General features: G+C 44.5%; 1 protein-coding gene across 11 annotated transcripts in view; it reads right to left on the reverse strand.

Annotated features, from left to right (window-relative positions):
* LOC140210098 (plasma membrane calcium-transporting ATPase 1-like) overlaps positions 1 to 24,060 on the reverse strand; it is a 350,393-nt gene that overhangs the window by 12,334 nt on the left and 313,999 nt on the right. For 10 of the 11 annotated variants that reach the window (XM_072278933.1, XM_072278939.1, XM_072278940.1 and 7 more), the window contains 5 exons: positions 23,764 to 23,955; positions 18,944 to 19,157; positions 16,773 to 16,984; positions 15,086 to 15,193; positions 10,042 to 10,224 (listed from right to left, as the gene is read on the reverse strand). In XM_072278933.1, coding sequence (XP_072135034.1) covers positions 10,042 to 10,224; positions 15,086 to 15,193; positions 16,773 to 16,984; positions 18,944 to 19,157; positions 23,764 to 23,955 — 909 coding nt within the window. Of the gene's footprint in view, positions 1 to 8,952; positions 9,067 to 10,041; positions 10,225 to 15,085; positions 15,194 to 16,772; positions 16,985 to 18,943; positions 19,158 to 23,763; positions 23,956 to 24,060 lie in introns of all 11 variants that reach the window. The other variant, XM_072278941.1, reaches the window with a different exon arrangement.

A 24,060-nucleotide genomic window follows, 5' to 3' on the forward strand; every position in this document is an offset into this window, starting at 1 on the left:
CCCTATGCAAGCAAGTTCGCACGTTCTTCTCGCATGCCTGTGGGTTTCCTGCGGGTGCTCTGGTTTCCTCCTACAGTCCAAAGGTGCACCGGTTAGTAGGTTAATTGGTCATTGTAAATTGTCCCCTGGTTAGGTTAGGCTTAAAATCGGTGGGTTGCTGGGTGGTGCGGCTCGTTGGGCCGGAAGGGCTTGTTCTGCACTGTATCCAAAACGGAATTCTGGAAAACCCACATCTTTTATGGTGGACTCGGTGGAGTGACAAGGTCCAGATGAAACAGGTACTTATTTGATTAATCATCACTGTCCTGTGTTCCGTTGTGTTTAAGAGTAGTCAACAGGGATTAGTCATGACATGGGGCGGAGTTTGTACAGAACGGCAGAAAGGTAACACCAGAAACATCGGACATCATAAAGCAGTGAGATACCCCACGACACACGGTTCAGGTATGGGATTCCACAATGAGCAGACAGAGGTACTAATGCTATGAGTGAGTTTCAAGTTTCAAAGGGGTCCACTGACAACTCCAACCAGTTTCAAATGATGGATTACTGTAAAGATACAAACAGAATAGACCAAACTGGTCTTGTTGGGCACTGCCTTCTACACCAATAGGTAAAGGAAAAGTAAACGTAACAGTGACGAACAAAGACAAAAGAAATGAGCACAATCCCAACAATGAATACCACACGACAGAATCGCGTTACACAGCCACCATGCTTGGAGTCATTATATTGGTATGGTGGTGCTTCAGTAAAAAAAAATCAGCAGGTTAAGCTGAACATACGGTGCACAGAGAGCAGCGCACGAACATGCAAGTAGAGCAAAAAAAGGTAATGTGTGTAAACATTTGAGTATAGGCCCAATATTCCACTCTGCAACACACACACACACACACACGCACACAAAGGGTAGAGCTGCATACTGCTGAGATCAAAGCAAATCTTAAGGGACCGGTTTCACCTGACAGTTCCACGTCCCACAACAGGCCCGTGGCTCGGTCACCCCACCGCCACAGGCCCATCTTCCCGATACCTTCTTCCTTTATTCCTTGTCCGGATGGAAAAATAGAAACCCCAGACCAGGCTAACACACTCTGCAAGCTAAACACCATTAGAATAACTGAGGGGAATGGGGAGGATAAAATCAAGGTACAGGTATTCTAAGTACAGACCAGTAAAACAAATTTGCAATCGTTGCCCTGTGTACTAGATAGAATAACTGTTAGTGGCAAACGGTTGCCCAATCAGTCCAGTTATTGCATTCTTAGGGAAAAGTGCTTTTGTAAAGACATTTTTTTTTGCATTTTTTTTCCTGTTAGATTAAGGAACAAACTTACCTGGGGATTTCACTTCGGTTTAACACTGTGCATAGCTTAAAATCTTAAATTAGCAACGTGGTTTTGATTTTTAGAGACTTGGGATTCGCTCTGAATTTCACCCCCTTTTTGTCCACACCCCCCAACAAAAAGGCACCAGGATACATCAGGCAGCTGTTTGTCCTCCTGTGACGTAGGGAGAGATGCACACAAAGACACAATGACTTTCTTTCGATGCAGATTTGTCAACTGGTGATGGGAACAAAATAGACTGGCGGTCTAATACAATTACTGCGCTTTAATGCTGCCACCTCGCTTCAACTGACAGGGCTGGAGATATGAGAGGTGAGTTAAGGCACTCCTATAGACCGGAATTTTGTTTTTAAAAAGAAAGGTAAGATTAGTTGATAAGGCATGTTGGCAGAAGTATTTATTTACCCAGAAGATGATTACACTGAAGGAAATCAATTGATTTTAGGAATTAAATTCCTTATGGCAAACAGGTAGACTAATTAATTTTCCATCCAAAGGGTTTTGATGCAGTAGAAAAGATTGCGGAGAAATTGAACTCTTCCCCTCTGCCATCAGATTTCAGAATGGACAATGAACTATGTACACTACTTCACAACTGTTTTTTCTTCTCTTTTTGCACTGCCTATTTAATTCTTTTTATTTATATTTCTTATTGTAGTTTATAGTTTTTAAAAATTACTATGTGTTGCCATGCACTGCTGTCACAAAATACCACGTGTCACAGCATATGCCAGTGATATTTAAACCTGATTATGATCCAACAGCAATGGGATGGGTTCCGGATTCCATGGCACCTCACTTTTTGACTAGTTATCTCGCAAGTTCCTCTCAGATCCCCTGCTCTGTTCAAAAAAAAACATGACCTGAGGCATTCCCCTCTCTGTAACAGTTAGCTGAAGTCTTGTTGGGGTCAGAGTCCATTCTGCTGTGGGGATGGGGCACTGTCACAAGGAGGTGGGAAACCCTAATTTATTGGTGACCACTGACATTTCTAAGAAAATATAAATTTTCTGCCCTTTATCTAAAACCAAAGTTTCTGAAATACAATAATATTTCCCCACCCAGGTACCCAAGTGCACATCTGGACTGTCAAGGACAAAAAGTAGGCACTCAGGGACATTTCAAGATTGGCTTTGTACAGCAAAGTCACACAGTGGAGAGCGTCTTGGCTTCAATTCCTCCCGCTGTCTCGAAGGAGTTTGCACATTCTCCAGTGGTCGTGCGGGTTTCCTCCAGGTGCTCTGGTTTCCTCCCACATTCCAAAGATTGGTCACATGGGTAATTGGGTGGGCCAGAAGGGCCTGTTCCTCTGCTGTTTCTCTAAATAAATAAATGAGGCCATTTGGGGGTTAGAGTCATTTAATTGTCTGCTTTACCTTGTCAAATTTTCCTTTCTCAGTCCAGGTCCCCCTTTGGACAGTTATGTTGTCTCAACTGACAGGTTCACTTCCCACTGTTGAACGCAAGGAGTTTGCATGACCTCGCCTTGACTGCCTGGGCGTCCTCCCAAATTTCAGAGGTGGACGGGTTGTGGGCAAGCTGCTGTAACGCTGGAAGCACGGCCACAGCACAGCCTCAGACTGTTCTGGCCGTTAATGCAAACAATGCGTTTCCCCGTATGTTTCTGTGTACCGGCGACAAATTAGAGCTAATCTCTGATCTTCTCTTTATTAGATGATCTCTGCTTCCAGATTGTACTGGTGAGGAAAAATTGGAACTTTTCTTTCTGGTTCAATTTAGTCTCACTTATTTCAACTCTCACTCTTTCTCTATTGTTTAGCAGCAGCCCCATAAGTGATAGATTATACGATACAAAAAACTCAGAGTCATGGAGCCTTCGGCCCATCTAGTCCACGCCAAAATGTTATACTTCCTAGTTCCATCGACCTGCACCTGGACCATACCCCTTCTCATCCAATTACCTTATCTTAACTGTTGCAATCAAACCTGTATCCAGCTCAAATCACACTCTGAGCGGAGAAGTTAGCCCTCAAAATGTTTCACCTTTCCTGCTTTGCCTATGTGTGGTGTGTGGCCAAGTGGCTAAGGTGCTGGACTAGCGATCTGAAGGTCGTGAGTTCGAGCCCCAGCCAAGGCAGCGTGTTGTGTCCTTGAGCAAGGCACTTAACCACACAGTGCTCCAGACCACCCAGCTGAAAATGAGTACCAGCAAAATGCTGGGGGTTAACCTCGTGATAGACTGGCGTCCTATCTGGGGAGGGAGTCTTGTACTCTCAGTTGCTTCACGCCACGGAAACTGGCATAAGCACTGGCCTGATGAGCCTATAAGGCTCAGGACAGACTTTAACTGTTTTGACTATGGCCTCTAGTTCCAGTCTAGTGGATCTAGTGGGGGGGGGGGGGGGGAGTCTGCTTGCATTTACCCTATCTATACCCCTCGTAATTTTACAACTTCTGGAGTGGGGTTTAAAATAGCAGTCAATTCCTCTGTCCGGGCAATAATGCGGTCAGGACAGACATTACTGGGTAGGAATAATCTACACAAGTGCAAGAGTGCCACACTTCACCATCCCATTAAACTTCTTTTAATCTCCAAAGCAAAACGTCTGACCGCACAACTTATTTATTTTTATAAATAAGTGCACCCAAGTTTCATGTCTGCAGGCCCTACTGACTCAGGGATCCAAGTAGGAAGGGAAACACAATTATGTCTTACAATTCCGTACAACATGACTGCTCGCCAGCCCTGAGGCAAAGCTGCTGAAAGCTCAAATGGAAGACGACAGAAAGTAAACAGTTGCAGTCTCCACAGAAACAACACACAGCACAGTCACTGGACATAAATAACACACGATCTGCAGGCATAGTCTTCTCCTGAAATAGAGAGATTAGTTTCCTCTGAAAAAAGGTCAGTTTTCCAGTAATTAGCTGCTCACGGATTGCAAACAGGAGTTCTCCCCAGAGGAGTTGGTAGCGTCTAGAGCCACTGTTTAGGAAGACTGGACAGTAATTCCCCATCCACCGCAGACTATATTTGCAGTTGGACATGGACAGAATTCAGGAAATGACCTTTGTTTCGACTTGTTGCAGGCTGCACAACCCCAGTGCTGAACTGCAACTGTGTCCAACTATGCAGCTAACCCTACCCTTAAATTCCAAAACATTTCCCTGCCCCACTTAAGTGCCCAGTTACCAATTAGTTGTACTTGAAGATTTGGCTCTTAAATCCCCTTTGTAGATCGGTAGATATTTGGTGTTAATAGTACGCTGTTTGGCTGTGTCTATCATTTGGCAAACACCACAGGACCAACTGCAAATGATAAACGTGAGGGATTCTGGAAATCCACAGCACCACACACACAAAAATACTGGGGGATCTCAGTGGATCAGGCAGCATCTATGGAGGGGAATAAACAGCCGACATCTCAGGCTGAGGGTCCCAGACTGTTTATTCCCCTCCACACATGCAGTCTGACCTGCTGAGTTCCTTCAGCAAGCTGCAGATGATACCCAGAGCCTCTTGAATCCGATTTACAGCTTGGTGCTTCCAAAAGATTAAAAGGGCCGAGAACCCAATCAGTAGTTTATTTCCCACTGCAAGAAAAATGCCGGTAAGCCACGTGTTACAGTTCCCCATTTCTACTGGTGGAGCCAATTCCTGTGCACTTATAACCTCAAAAAATCTTGGGCATACACTCGAACATTTACACTGCGAGCTCAAGCTACATTAATAGACAATAAAACCCATCTGCCAGAGGTGCAAAGAATATTTGAGCAGGCACAATGGAATTTAATTCTGAATATTTATTCATCAGCCTTCACTATCACATGACTACAGGAATGTCACAATCAGTTCTGGGTTCTCAACAGAATGGGATTTGTAAAACATGATTACTGAGTTCCCTTTTACCCCGGCACCAAGGGTCAGTGAATTAGCAATGTGACAGTGACGCAACAGCGCAATTTTGATTAAACGCTGATTGCTTGTTTCTTTCAGAAACATTTAGAGGAATGTGTACACACACACACACACAAGATGCTGGAGGAACTCGGGCAGTATCAGTGAGGGGAATAAAGAGTGGATGTTTTAAGCTGAGAAACCTCATGAGTTTCTACAGCATTTTGTGTATGAGACCATAAGACACAGAAGGAGAATTGGGCCATTCGGCCCATCAAGTCTGCTCTGTTCAAGATTTTAGAGAATCAGGCACAGCTGAGTTACAAAAGAATGTATGAATACACAAAGAATTTACAATCTACCAGGTGTCTGCAAAGGTACATTGTGACATTCCTGTACTTGGCAACGTCCCCTGACCTGATCTCCACCAAAATCTGAACTCCACAAGGACAGAGTTGCACTAAAAAGGCAGACCTCGAGGTTTCGAAAACAGCTCCTTTCCCACAAGCTTCAGGCTGTTGAACCTGGACAACCGTTAACTCTGCCAACTCGGCAACAGAAAACTACAGCCATTCTTGTCACTTATAGTTATTTTTATGTCGCCATCAGGTTTTCTGAGTTACTACACAGTTTGACTTCAGAGCACCAGCACTTTATCAGCCTGAATGCTAAATCCAATTAGATTTGATGAGGTGCGTGCTACTGTTTTGTACCCCATAATGTGTTCAGGAACAGCTCCTGCTCTCTGCCATTCCATTTCTGAATGGACATTGAACCTGTGAACACTACCTCACTACTTACTGAATTCTATTTTTGCACCACTTATTTAATTTAACTATTTTATATAATATTTACTCTAATTCACACCCCATTATTTGTTTATTTACCGAGATACAACGTGGAATAGGCCCTTCTAGCTCCTCGAGCTGCGATCCTCTGATGTAACCCTGGCCTAATCACAGGACAATTTACAATAACTAATTAACCTTCCAAATGGACTGCGGGAGGAAACCAGAGCAACCGGAGGAAATCCACGCGGTGACAGTGACAACATACAAACTCCTTACAGGCAGCGGACGGGAACTGAACCTGGGTCGTTGTGTTAACACTAACACTACGCTACCGTGACAACCCGATATACTGCAGTGAACTGCTGCAGCAAAGACAACAAATTTCACACCGTATGATTCTGATGCTGAGATACTTTATTATTTAATTTATTTATGGTAATATTACTTTATGTGTTGTGTGTGAGTTATATGCATTGTATTGTGCACAGTCCGGAGGAACATTGTTTCGTTTGGCTGTATACATATGTACGGTTGAATGACAGTAAACTTGAACCTGAACTCAGGGAAATTGCTTTGTGTGGATATCAACTTCAGCAGAGCTTAAACTGTCTGAAGTATAGTACTTATACAAGTTCTGAATAGTATTCTACACTGAGTGACTGTGATGCGTTTCAGGGACGTCAGTAACACGTTGTGGTTGAAATGATTTAAATAAGATACTAGGCCAATTCTCACAACACTGGCTAACAGCTCTAACTATGTGTGCAACGGTTACACTGCCATTGTCCTCAATGTGGACAATACATCGGAGATAAAATACTGTAGCATAAGTCTCGTTTCAGCAGATTATTGTACTCATGGTGGTGTAGCGGGATGCCACGTGAATGTCGTTGGGAGGCTCGACGTGGCAGCATAGCCGTTAGCGTGACGCTATTTAAGCTGGGCGTGTTGGAGCTCGGAGATTAATTCCAGCGCTCCTCGTAAGGAGTTTCTGTGTCCTCCCCGTGACTGTGTGGGTTTCGTACGGGTGCTCCGATTTCCTCCCATGGTCCAAAGTAACTGTCACTGTAAATTGTCCTGTGACTAGGCTGGGGTTAAATAGGTGGGTTGCTGGGCACGCAGCTCACTGGGCCGGAAGGGCCTGTTCTACGATGCTATTTCCAAATAAATGAACGAGTATTAAGTGAGTAATAAGAGTTTTGAAAGTCACTGATGGAATGGGGAAGAAGGGGGAGAATCCAAGGGTGTGGAAATTAGGCAGGGGAGTGGAGAGGAGGTGAGACCTAGAGCAGAGATTCCCCAGCTGGGGTCCACGGACCCCTCGGTTAACAGCAAGGGTCCATGACATAAAAGAGGTTGTGAACCCCTGCTCTCGAGTGAGGAGGTAGGTTCAATGGGCTGAATGGTCTTGTTCCCGATAACACAGGAGGGCCAGACACAGAACACACTGCGACCGTCAGTCACAGGAGCAGAATTAGGCCGTCCTGCCCGTTGAGTCCGTCCTGCCATTCGATCATGCCCGATTTAGTATTCACCTCTCTGTTTCTGTGGCCCAAAATGAATCCCTCAAAATCAATCCACTGAATCAAGTTTATAAGGCTTTAACTAAACCTGCTGTCAGGGAAGATCTGTGAAATAATATATGTCTAACACCACAGGGCATGTTTTAAAGGTGAGAGGGGGTACGTTCAAAGGAAATGTAAGGGGCAAGAGTGGTGGGTGCCTGGAATGTGATGCCAAGGGTAGAGCAGAGGCAGAAACATTAGGAACTTTTAAGAGATGTTTTGATAGGCAGATGAATGTATGTGAGGGAAATGGAAGGATATGGACATTGTGTAGGGAGAAGGGGTTAGTTTAGTTGCCCTCTTGATTACTAATGTAATTGGGTCAGCACAACACTGAGGGCCGAAGGGCCTGTTCCTGTGCTGTACTGGTCTAAGTTCTATCAAGCTGGTGCAATTTATTGAATAACTAATTGCCCTCTTCTCGTTGCTACCATCAAAGAGGAGGTACAGGAGCCTGAAGGTACACACTCAATAATTCTGGAACAGCTTCTTCCCCTCTGCCATCAGATTTCTGAACGGGCAATGAACCCAAGCGCAGTACCTTGTAGGGTAATGTAACTGGGAGAAATATACATAATTCACAACACCCGACAATGAGTTGGGGTTTCGCTTTAAGAGGCTGGTCTAATGTGATGACATTATTATGTAAGGATTTTTAGCGCACTTTTGTGTTTAGTTATGGAGTTCAATAAAATGAGTTACGGGTTTCAATAAGCAAAAACTTACAACATCACTTTTTCCTTTTTTGCTCTTTTTACACTACGTATTTATTTTTATATATATATTTACTATATTTGATAGTTTTATCATGTATTGCATTGTACTGTTGCTGCAAAGCCACAAATTTCACGACATATGCCACTGATATTAAACCTGATTCTGATTCTCAAATGTGATTATTATTTCTTTATTACAAAACAATCTGGAAAAAGAAAAAAAAGTATGGTGTTAACGTATTTGCCTCGCTTTAGCTGGATGCACTGGATAAAGTTACAGCTTCTCAATAAGTCAGGAAACCATATGGAACTGGTCCAACTGACGGATTTTTAAAAAAAAACATTCAATAGTCGTTGCACCCCTAGTTTGTACATCTTTTCAGAGAGAGAGAGAGAGAAAAAGTGACACCGTTTATCTGAAACGCTTCGTTCCTGTGGTAGAAGGGGGAAAAAAAACATTTAGATGCAGCAACCCTTGAAATAAAAAGCAGAACAAAAAAAAGTTTGAAATGAGAACACTCAGAAACTGAAAGGGGGAAGAAGGCTCGTTGAGGTTAAGTGCATGGACAGAGATGATATTAACTACATGCAGTTTGTAAGAAACCAGCACTCACGCCCCACTGTGGTAGTAGCAGAAGCGGCAGGTGTAGTATTGGCAGTAGAAAGCACTACATGTGTTGGGGTAGAAAGATTTTTTACATCGTGGTGCTGGCTGATTATGGAGGGCTGCCTTCTCAACGCTCCCTGCAAGGAAGGTCCACCCTGGAAGGTGTTGACTACGCCCATCTGCAAAGAATCAGAGAATAAAACAGCTTTGCTCCATATTGCAAAGACAGAAAGAGAGAAGAGGTACTTTGGGGGGAAAGGCCAGAGGGAGGGGGGGGTGGTTAGAGATGGGGAGGGAGGGGAGGGGCAGAGACCGGGGGGGCTGGAAGAGAGAAAGGGGCAGAGAGTTGAGCCAGAGGGGTTGGAGAAGGGGGGGAGGAGAGTGAAGCCAGCAAGGGCCAAGGCAGAGAGGGTTGGGGGTGTGGAGTGTAGAGGACACAGAAAAGGCAAGGAGCAAGGAATGGGGGTGCGTGTTGACAGGAAGAGCAGGAACGAAAGGGAGGCAGTGCGGGGGGAGTCAGCAATGGAATTCAGAGAGGGAGCTGGCAGCGGAGGGGAAGGGTGGGTTGATGAGCCAGGAGAAAGTGAAAGCAGAGGAGACAAAAGACCGATGGCAAGGGAAGATGAGAGCGAGACAGAGACTATAGGACAACGCAGCGAATGTGGAAGAACTTGGAGGAAAAGAGAAGGAGGAAAAGAAAGGGAGAAAAGGAGAAGGAATGGAAAGGAAAATGCTGGAAATCAAAGGAATGACGTAGAGTCGCAGTTACACCGGACAATTTCAAGCACCCCACAACAAGACTAAAACAGTAAAGGAACGTAAGCAAAATGTAAAATGTTTAAGAGCTATGTCAAGAGAAGGGAAAAGACAGAAAAACAGAAACCCTGGAGGAGAGGTTATTTTTTTGGCCAGATAGACAAGAATTGGTGTACAATTGGCTTCTAGAGACAGGTGTGGGTGGACATTACCTAGAGAAGGGACCTTTCACATAAATACTGTCTTATTTAAAACAAAACATCAGTTCAGTGAGAGACATTGGTAAAGGGGGTGGGGATTGGCAGCTTTTGGGGGGAGCAGGTGGTCTAATTCCTTTCGAGTGAGAGTTTCCAGTCATGGATCCATTGCTGTGGTGGGCTATGGGGTTGTCAGCATACCTGAGTCTGGATTCTATTCAGACCTCTGAACCAGAGGATCTGCCCTCGCCGCAGTTCCATCTCTGCATGGTCAATTTCATCGTTGTCCTCCATCAGTTCTCCTTCAGGGATGTCATCTTTTGTCGTGCCGTGGCCTGCCTCCTTCAGGAACTTCAGGCGGCTGGTCGGGATGGTGGCGATTACCTGTGCATAAAGGTTTGAGCTGGTTATCGTTATGCAGACTCAGTGGTGGTGTGGGGGAAGGAGACCCATTCTAGATTATTGTGAGGCAAACCTTCTCTACCAACACCGCCAACTGCCGTTCTCTACCAAGAGACGTGGGGTAATGTTAAGGCTCCATAAAACTCTGGTTAGACCACACTGGGGAGTATTGTGTTCAGTGTTCAATTCTGGTTGCTTCATTATAGGAAGGATGTGGAAGCTTTAGAGAGGGTGCAGAGGAGATTTACCAGGATGTTGCCTGGTTTAGAGAGCACATCATATGGGGAAAGTTAGAGTGAGCTAGGGATTTTCTACTTAGAGCAAAGGGGGAATGAGAGGTGACTTGTCAGATGTGCAAAGGTAGAAGAAAACACACACTCAACATTTAGGAACCGATTTTTCCCCTCGGCCATTAGATTTCTGAATGGTCCATGAATGCTACCTCTGATTTTGCTCTCCTTTTGAACTATTCTTTTTTTTTAATATTTCATATTGTAACTTACTTAATATATTGCACTGTATGGCTGCTGCAGAACAACAAATTTCACGACATACGTCAGTGACAATAAATCTGATTCTGTAAGATGATCGGAGGCATTGATCAAATGGACAGCCAGAGGCTTTTTCCCAGGTTGGAGGTGGCTAATGCGAGAGGGCATCATTTTAAGGTGATTGGAGGGAAGTGTGGCGGGGGGGGGGGGGTATGTCAGAGGATGGTTTTTACACAGAGAGTGGTGGGTGCATGGACACTGCGAGAGGTGGCAGAAGAGGCAGATATATTAGGGGCATGAAAGGCACTCTGTGGAAGAAAAACAGAGGATTATGCAGGAGGAAAATGTTAAACTGATCGTAGAATAGGTTAACAGGTTGGCACAGCATTGCGGGCTGAAAGGTCTGTACTGTGCTTTACTGCTCCATGTTCTAACTCTCCTGTGATATTCCCAGGGATACCTTATTACATTAAAGGCACTAACTCAGTGTCGGATTCCTTGTCTGTGTGTAGTTTTTAATTGTTTCCATTGTATTTCTCTGCCCTACTGCGAATGCCTGCAAGTAAACGCAGGGCAGGGTAGTATATGCCCACATGTACGTACCTTGGTAATACATTTACTTTGAACTTTTTGAATGATGTTAACATCAGCTGTTGAGTTGCAAGTTCGAAAGGCAGCGGAGCTCACATCCCACCCGCGATACTTGGAACACAAATTATGACATAAATTTCCATCCTTCCCTGTTGACAGCACTTCGCTCGCGAGGGAGTTCCTGTTGCTAACTCGCTGAAACACTGCGGCAGGCGGCTACCAGGAGACATGACTCAGTCATTCCTGTTTAAATTCATCAGTTGCTCAATGCACTTGGCTCCGCATTGAAGATAGAACGTCAAACGGTACAACACTGGGCAGGCCTTTCGGCCCACAATGCCATGCTGACCTTGACGCTACTTTATGCTCTTCCAGTGTATAATATCCCTCCATTCCCTTCATAAAGCCTCTTAAATTCCTATTCCCTCCACTACTCCTGGCAATCTATTCCAAACACCTGCCATTCTCCTCACATCACTTTTAAACCGCCCCCTTCTGATCTTTAAGAGCATGTCCTTTGGTATTGGACATCTCTACCCTGGGGAAAAGATACTGTCTACCCTATGTACAGTGCCTTGCAAAAGCATTCAGCCCCCAGACCTTTGTTCACATAAGTGAGTATTACAACCAGGGATTTTGATCAGATTGACTGACATTACTTATTTGTGAATCACATGCTCTCCTCTTTTCACAGTAGATCCCCCAAAAATCAGGGGAAATTGTAAAGCATGAAAATGAAAAATTCAAAAACTGAAATGTCAGCAGTTCAAAAGTACTCATACCCCTTTGTTCAGTATTTAGTTGAGACACCTCTCGCAGCTATTACAGCCAGTAGTCTTTTTGGATAAGTCTCCATTAGCTTTGAACAAGGCAATGGAATGAGATTTTCCCATTCCTCTTTGCAAAATTGCTCGAGCTGTGCCAGGTCAGTTTGGGAGCGGCAGTGGATGGCAACCTTGAGGTCTCACCAGAGGAGTTCGATTGGGTTAAGGTCTGGACTATGACTGGGTCACTCAAGGACATCAGTTTTCTTCATCTGAAACCACTCCACAGTTGCTCTGGCAGTGTGCTTAGGGTCACTGACCTGCTGAAAGATGAACTTCCTCCCCGGTTTAAGCTTTCTGGCAGAAGCTAGCAGGTTTTTATCCAGAATCTCTCTGTATTTACCAGCATTCACCTTCTCATCAATCCTGACCAAATTTCTTGTCCCTGCTGCTGAAAAGCATCTCCATAGCATAATGCTACCTCCATCATACTTTACAGTAGGGATGGTGTTACCTGGCTGACGCGCAGTATTAGATTTACACCATACATAACCCTTCATGCTGAGGCCAAAAAATTCCACTCTAATCTCATCCGACCACAAGACCTTCTTCCACATCTTCACCATATCTTTTTGAAGTGACATTTTGCAAAGTCTTTATGGGCAAGGATATGCTTTTTCTTAAAGCCGAGGCTTTTTCCTTGCCACTCTTCCATACCCTTTTTGCGCAAAGACTAAGAAATTGGGGAGCCATGAAATTCTTCTCCAGTTGCAGCCACTGACTCTGCAGTCGTTCAGAGTGACTACCGGCGTCACAGTAGCCTCTCCTACAAGTGCCATTCTTCTACAGTCCAGAGGGCGCGGCCTCACCTAGGCAAGGTGGTTGTAGTTTCATATTTTTCCCACTTTTTCATGAGCTCCAAGGTATGTTTGATGCCTTTGAGATGGTCTTGTACCCTTCCCCAGATTTGTGCTTCTCTATTTTCTTTCCTTACTAGTCTTGGATGCTCTTTTGTCTTCATTTTAGTTTGGTCAGTTGAAGATCTACCATACTGTTGGACCATACAGATAGAGTGGGCATTTATTCTCATGAATTCATTGAAAACAGGTGATCCTCCAATTTTCTACATCAACAAATCGGGTGAATTGGTAAGGTCATATGGCACCTGAGGAAAGTTAGCGTAGTAATTACTAAGGGGATGAATACTTTTTCAGCCTCACAAATTTGGTTTTTAATTTTTAGCAAATTGGAATTTGGAATTTTTCTTTTGATTTGACATAGAAACATAGAAAACCTACAGCACAATACAGGTCCTTCGGCCCACAATGCTGTGCCAAACATATACTTACTTTAGAAATTACCTAGGGTTACCCATAGCCCTCTATTTTTCTAAGCTCCATGTACCTATCCAGGAGACTCTTAAAAGACCCTATTGTATTCGCCTCCACCACCGTCGCCAGCAGCCCGTTCCACACACTCACCGCTCTCTGCATAAAAAAAATTACCCTGACATCTTCTCTGTACCTACTTCCAAGCACCTTAAAACCGTGCCCTCTCATGCTAGCCATTTCAACCCTGGGAAAAAGCCTCTGACTATCCACGTGATCAATGCCTCTCATCATCTTATACACCTCTATCAGGTCACCTTTCGTCCTCCATCGCTCCAAGGAGAAAAGGCCGAGTTCACTCAACCTATTCTCATCCTTGTAAATCTCCTCTGCACCCCTTTCAATAGCTTCCACACCCTTTTTATAGTTTCCACATCGTTCCTGTAGTGAGGTGACCAGAATTGAGCATCGAACTCCAAGTGGGGTCTGGCCAGGGTCCTATATAGCTGTAGCTATGCACAATGATGTAACATGATGCACAATGTTTTGTAGATTAGCTCAAAAATCCTATTTCAATGTATTTCAAATTTAGAAAATAAGACAGTAAAAATGTGAGAATAGTTGTGGGGGCTGATTATTTTTTCAAGACACTGTACAGCTCTCATAGTTTCAAACTATGAGGTCTCCCCCCTGCCTTAGGGAGAAGAAGCCAAGTTTGTCCAACCGTTGAACAGATAAATAAAGGGGAACAAATAGCGTGCTGCACTGTCAGAGGAACAGTCTTTGGGACGGAACATTACCTTGGCTGATCCCCCTGATGAACGTAGAATCCCTTGGCAACAGTCAAAGCTGTTCCCCGTGTGTTTGAGAGTCCGGAGCCAACGCTGGCGGCCCAAAGGCAGCCAGCCCTGAGTGTATGAGGGTGTGGGAGGGTAGGGGATAGGGACTTATTTTGTCGGTATTGTTCTGTTGTTGTGTTGAACAACATGGGCATTCTATGCTGTCGATGGAATGTGTAGTGAAATTTTGCAGGCTGCCCCCAGCACATCCTTGGTTATATTGGCTGTTCACACAAATGCCATACTTCAATGAATGCATAGCCTCCAACCTGACGGCATGAACACTGATTTCTCTCCTTTTCCCTTCTCTCTTTTACAATTCCCCATTCTAGTTCTCCTCTTATCGTTTCTTTTCCCCTCATCTGTCCATCACCTTCTTTGGTGCCCTTCCTCCTTCCCTTTCTCCCACGGTTCACTCTCCTATCAGACTCCTTCATCTTCAGACCTTTACCTCTTCCACCTATCACCTCCCAGCTGCTTACTTCATCGATCATCCCCTTCACCTGCCAGCTTGTACTCTTCCCCCCTCTCTGCCCTTCTTCTCCCTTCCTTCCCAGTCCCGATGAAGGGTTGGCCACAGATGCTGCGTGACCTGCTGAGTCCCCTTAGCGTTTCCTGTGATGTGTTTCACCATAGGTTTCGATGGAGTAAATCTGCACCTGAAGCAAGTTGGTCAGCAAGCGTTGACTCTCCTGGGGGAAGGAATGCCCCCAAATCCCCCTCCCACACCCAGACTGGACGAAGCCAGACGGTGGAGCCCGTCAGACAACCGGCGACATGCCGAGGTTGCGAGGTGGCCCACAGCACACGGGGTAAGGTGAGCACTGTACCTGTCCCCACAGCAACTCTCCAATGCCAATGAAAATGCACCAAAGCCACTGGTCGAGAGTCAGCCCCGAGCAGCTGAACGGTTTCCCTCCGAACTCCACGATGACGATCTGCAACAGAGGAAAATTCTAGAATCAGACACCCTCATGCATCTTCTGTAATCTTTTAAAATTGCATTAGTTTGCAAAGTACATCCACTGGGTCAGGGGTTCCCAACCTCCTTTATGCCACAGAGCCTTACCGTAAACCGAAGTGTCCTGGGACCCCAAGTTTGGAACCCCTGTACTACGAGAACTGGTTTGGTATTGATTAGTGTTACATCTCGGGTCCTCTTGATTCAGGGCATTTACAAAGACAGGTGTGCAAAAAGGGTCTGAAGGTTCAACCCCAATCTATTCCAGCTGCTACCACCCAGGAAACAGTACCGCAGCATAAAAGCCAGGACCAACAGGCTCCAGGACATCTCTTTCCACCAGGCCATCAGACTGATTAACTCGCACTGATTTGGGTGTATTTCTATGATACGTTGACTGTTCAACCACCCAAATTACACAAACCTGACATTAATCCCATTTTTATTGTATCCCACGTTCTCAAGAACTCGACTCCAGATCCCACCACTCAACTACCCAGTAGCAATTAACCTATTAATATGCACATCTCCGGGACACGGGGGGGGGGGAACCTGCTAGTCCCGATGAAGGGTCTTGACCCGAAATACCGACTGTCCATCTCCCTCCACAGACGGTGCCTGACCTGCTGAGTTCCTCCAGGGCCCAGACAGAACCTGGTTTGGTTTGGAAACAGCTGTTCCTTTGTGGCTTCACTTCCAATGCAGCGAAGTGAGCACATAAAGCAGATTCTCTCCACACTGACAAAGGACAGTGCAAAAGTAAAGTGGCTCAATAAACCAGTGCTTTAATGTTGAGGCTTACAAAGCACGGGTGAGGCCTCACTTGAAGCATTGTGAGCAGCTTTGGGCCCCTTAACTAAGAAAGGATGTGCCGACATTGGAGAGGGTCAAAGGAGGTTCATGAAAATATTTCCAGGATTGAAAGGCTTGTCACATGAGGAGTGTCTGATGGCTCTGGGCCTGTACTCACTGGAATTCAGAAGAATGAGGGGTGACCTCAATGAAACCTATCAAACGTGGAAAGGCCTTGATAGAGTGGATGTGGAGAGGATGTTTCTTATGATGGGAGAGTCTAAGACCAGAAGACACAACCTCAGAGCAGAGGGACGTCCTTTTAGAACAGAGATGAGGAGGAATTTCTTTAGCCAGAGAGTGGTGAATTTGTGGAATTTGTTGCCACAGGCAGCTGTGGAGGCCAAGTCTTTATGTATATTTACCGCAGAGGTTGATATTCTTGAATGGTCAGGGCGTGAAGGGATATGGGAAGAAGGCAGGAGATTGGGGCTGAGAGGAATAATGGATCAGCCATGATGAAATGGCAGAACAGACTTGATGGGCCAAATGGCCTAATTCTGCTCTTATATCATATGGTTATCGATTCACACTCCAGATAAACGGGACTGAAATCAACTGTTAGGTATTAGGTAGTTTGTCAGTTTATGTATAGTTTTTCATAATTTATGTTGTTTTTCTTTAGGTATCTCAAGGTAGTATATGGTAACACTTATGCACGTTGATCATAAATCTGTTTTTGAACACCCTGAATAACACAATACCTGAATCAGAAAAGTCCCCACCACAATGCTGCAAAAGATTGGATTTCGGAAAATTGCTTCAAATACGTTGCGCTCCCCGTGGATCTTGCGAGCGTTGATCTCGTTGAAGAGCTGCATCATCACGAAGGTGTTGAAGACAATGGTGTAATGTTCAGTCGGGGGGGAGTGGAGTGGAGCATTCCTTCCACTGTCGATGTCAAAAAACTTCTCACCTGTGAAGAAGAATTGTTACAATTTGATCTACAGAAAACTGGAATTGGTATTGGTTTATTGTTGTCACATGTACAGTGAAAACCTGGTCTTGCATACCGTTCATACAGATCAAACAATGACACAGTGCACTGAGGTAGAACAAGGTAAAACAATAGCAACGCAGAGAAAGCACAGTGCAGTAAGACTAAAAGGTGTAAGGTCATAACTAGATGGATTGTGAGGTCAAAGGTCCATCTTATTGTACTAGGGGACTAATTTCATGTCACATGCCGGTGATAATAAAACAAATTCTGATTAGTTGGATCCAACTGTTTAATTCTTAGATTAGACTGTTTAATTGATTTTTTTTTGCAGTTTAACAATTAGTTGTCTGCTCGTATTTTATATAATTACCTCTATACAGGCAACTGCCTAGTATGCTTCCTAGTGGTACTCGTATGTATATGCAAGTTTAATAGACCCCTAATGGTATAAGTCTGGAAAAACTCTCCATAATTTGAAAAGGAAATAACTCATTGGTTGACTTATTGTCTATAAATTTGAATGGAATTGTCCTTGTCTGTACTGTAAAAATAGCTGACCGCAAGGCGACAACATCTTAATCTTAGTATCCTATTCTCTGTCTTTAAGTCTTCTGCGACTAGCTTCTGCTCCCGTTTCCTATTAACGCTAAATAAAATGGTTGTGAATTAGCTAGTTTTGTGCCTCCTTCCTGACTTCTGAAAGAACCTTGTATTAAAAACATCAGAATCCAACAGAACTGTTTAATAGTTTTATTACAGAGGAGAAGAAGCTGTCCTTGAGTCTGGTGACATGGGCTTTCAGGTTTTTGCATCTTCTGTCCAGGGTGTGGGGTCATTGATTATTCTGGTTGTTTAACTGAGGCAGCGGGAAGTGTAAACAGATTCCATGGAGGGGAGGCTAGTTCTCATGATGTGCTAATAAGAGAGGGAGAATTATCCCAAGTAGACTGTCCAATCATTGTCACTGTAGAACTGATGAATGCTCCACACCTATTACCAGACATCAGAAAGTCGACTGTTTACTCTTTTCCACAGATGCTGCCTGCCCTGCTGAGTTCTTCCAGCATTTTGTTTGTATTGCTTTGGGTTTCCAGCATCTGCATATTTTTTCGTGTTAGTAATTTACTTCACAGGTAGTTGTGCACGTGACAATAAACTTGACCTTGACTTTGATTAAAAGGAATACTTTCCCATCTCCTCCACCCAGCGCCTTCAGGGAAGAGGCCATGTAGCATCCATGCAGTGACAACCAGACTGAAAAAGCTTCCCCAAGCAGTAAGGCTGATCAACACCTCCACCCATTAACCCACCCCTCCATACTCCCAACCATCATGACCTTATTATTTCCTGTCAGTCACCTTATGCATGTGCAAAATCTCCTGTTCCTAGTGTCACCTTAAGGACATACAGTCAATCTATGCATACAAGCTACATTAAGCATTTATATTAACTTTTAAAAAATTACTGTGCTATTTATTTACTTATTGAGATAGAGCGCAGAATGGGCCCTTCCGGCTCATTGAGCTGCACCACCCAGCAATCCCCCCTATTTAATTCTAGCCTAATCACAGGACAATTTACAATGACCAATTAACCTACCAGTCAGTATGTCTTTGGATTGTGGGAGGAAACCAGAGCACCCGGAGGAAATCCACATGCTCACGGGGAGAACACACAAACTCTTCCAGGCAGTGGCGGGAATTGAACCCATGTCGCCAGTACTGTAAAGTGTTGTGCTAACCACTACGTTACCATGCCTCTCTTTATCTTATTGTATTTCTTTTTGTGCTGCACTGGATCCAGAGTGAAAATTATTTTGTTCCCCTTTATACTTATGTATTGGAAATGACATTGAACAATCTTGAATCACTACTTTGTACAAGTAGGAAGGAGCAAATTAAACACAGACACAAAAACACCAATGGCAAAACTGACCAGCAAAGAGAAGTGTGAAGATAATGGTGAGCTGGTAAACACCATGGCCCAGGATGTTCTTCATCATCGTGCGAGAGATCAGTGGCTTATTCCTGCCGTAGGGCTTGCGAAGCAACAGGGCCTCTGTCGGGGGTTCAGTGGCCAAGGCCAAGGAGGCAAATGTATCCATGATCAGGTTCACCCAGAGCATCTGAACAGCCTTCAGCGGAGAATCCTGGTTTGGGATTTAAAGGCAGAGGAGATGAGAGCAAGAAGTTACACAGTCCTCAACCCTATTGCACCAATTAAAGTGATCAAGACTGTCCTGATCTTTCCCCTAAGCTCCACCTTCACACCTGTAAAGGAGCCTTAGGTCCCACAGCACCAGGGTCAGGAGCAGTTGTCACCCTACGACCATCAAGCTCCTGAACCAAGCTGGATAACTTCACTAACCTCTACACTGAAATGATCACTCAACACAAGCTATGAACACACTTTTAAGGACTCTACAACTCATGTTCTCAGTATTACTTATTTATCTATCTACCAATTTTAGTTGCAATTTGTCTTCTTCTGCGCATTCTTTGTGCGTAGTTTTCCATTGAATCAGAATCAGGTTTGTTATCACTGTATTGTGAAATTTGTTAACTTAGCAGCAGCAGTTCAATGCAATACATAATAGTATAGAAAGAAAAAATACATAAATGGATCAATTGCAGTAAATACATACAGTGGTGCTAGAAAGTTTGTGAACCCTGTAGAATTATTTCTATTTCTGCATATGACCTAAAATATGATCAGATCTTCACGCCAGTCTTAAAACTAGATAAAGAGAACCAAATTAAATAAGTGACACAAAAACATATGTTTTTCACTTATTGAGAAAAATGATCCACTATTACATGTATTTGTTGGAAAAAGTACGTGAACCTTTGTTTACAGTAACTGGTGTAATTCCCCCACCCCTGTACAGCAATAACTTCAACGAAACATTTCTGGTTAACTGTTGATCAGCCCTGCCCATTGGCTTGGAGGAATTTTCGGCCATTTCTTCTTACAAAACTGCTTCAACTCTGGGATGCTGGTGGGCCTCCTTACATGCACTGCTTGCTTCAAGTCCCTCCACACCATTTCTATAGGATTAAGGTCAGGACTTTGACTCGGATATTCTAAAACACAAACTTTCTTCTTCTTAAACCATTCCGTTGTTGACTTACTCTTGTATTTTGGATCATTATTTTGTTGCATTATCCAACTTTTATTCAGCTTCAGGTGACAGACCGCTACCCTGACATTCTCCTGTAAAATGTCTTGATACAATTTTGAATTCATTGTTCCCTCAAACTGCAAGTGTCCAGCCTCCGAGGCAGCAAAGCAGCCCCAAACCATGATGCTCCTTCCACCATGCTCCACAATTGGGATGAGGTTTTGGTGTTGGTGTGCAGTCCCCTTTTTCTTCCAAACATAGCAATGTGCATTTCTGCCAAGAAGTTCAACTTTTGTCTCATCTGTCCACAGAACATTGTCCCAGAAGTGCTGTAGAACATCCAGGTGGTCTTTTGCAAGCGAGACATACAGCAATGTTGTACTTGGAGAGCATCCTTCCATGAACACCATTCTTGTTCAGGGTTTTTCTTATAGTGGACACATGAACAGAGACTTTAGCAAGTTCTAGAGATCTCCCTTGGGTTCTTTTTCACCTCCTTCAGCACAGCATGTTGACCTCTTGGCGTGATCTTTGCAAGATGTCCACTCCTCGGGAGAGTAGCAACAGTACTGAATTTCCTCCATTTGTAGACAATTTCCCTTACTGTGGACTGATGAACACTCAGGTCTTCAGAAATGCTTTTGTAGCCTTTTCCAGCTTCATGCAACTCTACAATTCTTCTAAGGTCCTCTGAAAGTTGTTTTGTTCGTGGCATGGTGCACATAAACAGATCTTTCTTGAGAAGAGCAGGCTCTGCCAGTAACCTGGCTTTGTGTATCTTTATAGGGCAGGGCACCTCTACAACCCACACCTCCAATCTTCTCTCATTGACGGGAACACCTGACTCCAAATAGCAGTACCCCAGAGGTTCACATATTTTTTCCAACAAATACATGCAATATTGGATCATTCTTCTCAATAAATAAATGAACAAGTATAATGTTTTTTGTGTTATTTATTTAATTGGGTTCTCTTTATCTAGTTTTAGGAATTGGGTGAAGATATGATCACATTTTACATCATATTTATGCAGAAATAGAGAAAATTTCTGCATAAATATGAAAGTGTTCACAAACTTTCTAGCACCACTGCATATGTCTATTAAATAGTTAGATTAAGAATAGTGCAAAACAGAAATAATATATAGATTAAAAAATGTGACGTAATGTTCATGGGTTCAATGTCCATTTAGGAATCGTATGGCAGAAGATGCAAAAAAAAGGTAACAATAATAAATAAATAATACTGACAATATGAGTTGTAGGATCCTTGAAAGTACGCCCGTAGGTTGTGGAATCAGTTCAGTGTTGAGTTGAGTGAAGTTATCCATGCTGGTTCAAGATCCTGATAGTTGAGGGGGTAATAACTGTTGTTGAACCTGGTGGTGTGGTGCCTAGGACTCCTGTATCTCCTTCCCAATTGCAGTAGGGAGAAGAAAGCATGGTCTGGATGGTGGGAGGTCCTTATTAATGCGCTCAATGGTGGGGAGGGCTTTACTTTTGTGTCTCCTGCCTGTGGGAGAGGACAGAGGTGGGAATTGTCTATGGTGGGTGGGGCCCTAGATTACCTCGAGGCAGCAGGAAGTGTAGGCAAATTCAGTGGAAGGGAGGCTGGCTTGCTTGATGGACTCGTAGGTGAAGTGTTGCCTCACCTCAAAGGATGGCTCGGGGCTCTGAATGGTAGTGAGGGGGAGTCATAGGGACAGGCGTAACACTTGTCCCACTTGTAGGGATGACTGCCAGAAGGGCAATCAGTGGTGAGGGATGTGGACAATGGAGCTCTGTTCCCTCTAAACTGCTCGGTTGCATGGCAGCACATCAACTGAAATGCCCCCATGCACATAGCCTTTGTTGCCACGCAGCTGGAATTTTCTGAACATATAAACATTTAGAGTGCTGCAAAGCCTTCAGGCCATGTAAAAATGTCCTGCTCAGAGCAATGATTGGTCCAAACAGCTGTAAAACAAAATAGAGGTAACACTGCAAGGGAGTCACGTAGAGGGCGATCCCTGTGGAAAGCGGAGAATGAGGAAGGGGAGGGAAAGATGCAATAAGTTGTAGGATCCCGATGAAGATGGCGGAAGTTACAGAGAATGATGTGCTGGATGTGGAGGCTCATAAACTGGTAGATAGGCACAAGTAGAACTTTATCCCTGTTATGACACCTCCTCCTTTCCTTTCTCCCATGGTCCACTCTCCTCTCCTACTAGATTCCTTCTTCTTCAGCCGCTCATCTTTTCCACCTATCACCTTCCAGCTTCTCACTTCATCACCCCTCCCATACGCCCCCCCCCACCTCCCTCTCACCTGGCTTCACCTCTCACCTTCCAGCTGGTACTCCTCCTCCTCCCCCTGACCTCCTTGTTCTGGCCTTTTCTCCCCTTCCTTTCCAGCCCTGTTGAAGGGTCTCAGCTCAAAACATCGACTGTTTATTCCTCTCCACAGATGCTGCCTGGCCTGTTGAGTTCCTCCATTGTTTTCTGCCAGTTGCTCTGGACTTCCAGCATTCACAGAACCTCTTAAGAGAAGTTTGGAAGGGTACGTGGACGTGAAGGGCTAGGAAGACTATGGTCTGGATGTAGGTAGGTGGGACCAGGTCAGCATGGATTAGATAGGCCGAAGAGCCTGTTTCTGTGGTGTGATACTATATGACTCTAAGTACTGCTTGTTGTAATGAACTGGACTGTCAGGAGTGCAGAAACAGAGCTGAACAGAGTATAGCTACAGGGCCTTGCATGCGGTGATGTTTCGCGGCTCTGGCCCTGCGCTCACTGGCATTTATAAGAATGAGGATGGGGGGATCTTATTGAAACCTACTGAATATAAAAGGCCTGGATAGAGTGGATGTGGGAGGATGTTTCCAATAGTGGGGAAGTCTAGCACCAAAGGACACAGTCTCCGAACAGAAGGCCATCGCTGTAGTACAGAGATAGGGAGCAATGTTCTTTTAGCCAGAGGTTGGTGAATCTGTGGAATTCATTGCCACAGGCGGCTGTGGAGGCCAAGTCACTGGGTCTATTTAAAGCAGAGGTTGATCGGTAATAAGTCAGGGCACCAAAGGTTATGGGAAGCAGGCAGGAGAATGGGATTGAGAAAGGATAATAAATCGGTTCAAAGGAAGATCACGAAGATGATTCCAGGATTGAAAGGCTTATCATATGAGGAGCGTTTGATGGCCCTGAACCTCTAGTCACTGGAATTTAAAAGAATGATGGGTGACCTCACTGAGACCTATTGAATGTTAAAAGGCCTCGGTAGAGTGGATGAGGAGAGGATGTTTCCTATGGTGGGGAAATGGAGGACCTGAAGACACAGCCTCAGAATAGAGGGGCATCCTTTTAAGACGGAGATAAGGAGAAATTTCTTTAGCCAGAGGGTGGTGAAACTGTGGAATTTGTTGTCACAGGTGGCTGCGGAGGCCAAGTCATTGGGTACGTTTAGGCAGAGGTTGATAGATTCACGATTGGTCAGGGAAAGAAGGGATACGGGGAGAAGGAAGAAGATTGGGGTTGAGAGGAAAAATGGATCAGCAATGATGAAATGATGGAGCAGACTCGATGGGCCAAATTGCCTAATTCTAATTCTATATTTTGTGGTCTTATGTGCCAACGTTGCTCAGCACCACAAGGACTTACCTGGGTGATGCAGGCTCCAGTAAAGGCGACGATAACTGCGACCACGTTTACTGTCAATTGGAACTGTAGGAACTTGGAGATGCTGTCATACACATTGCGGCCCCACATCACAGCCTTAACAATGCTGGTGAAGTTATCGTCTGTCAGAATGATGTCCGATGCCTCCTTTGCAACATCGGTTCCTGCAATGCCCTTTAAAATCCAAACCAAACCAGATCAGGAATTCTGTCCAGTATTCTCTACCATACTTTGCAGGATAGGCTGAGAACTAGAAAAGTGTTTGCTGAATTCCATTCA

Source organism: Mobula birostris, chromosome 14 (assembly GCF_030028105.1).
Source record: "Mobula birostris isolate sMobBir1 chromosome 14, sMobBir1.hap1, whole genome shotgun sequence".
Classification (NCBI taxonomy): domain Eukaryota; kingdom Metazoa; phylum Chordata; class Chondrichthyes; order Myliobatiformes; family Myliobatidae; genus Mobula; species Mobula birostris.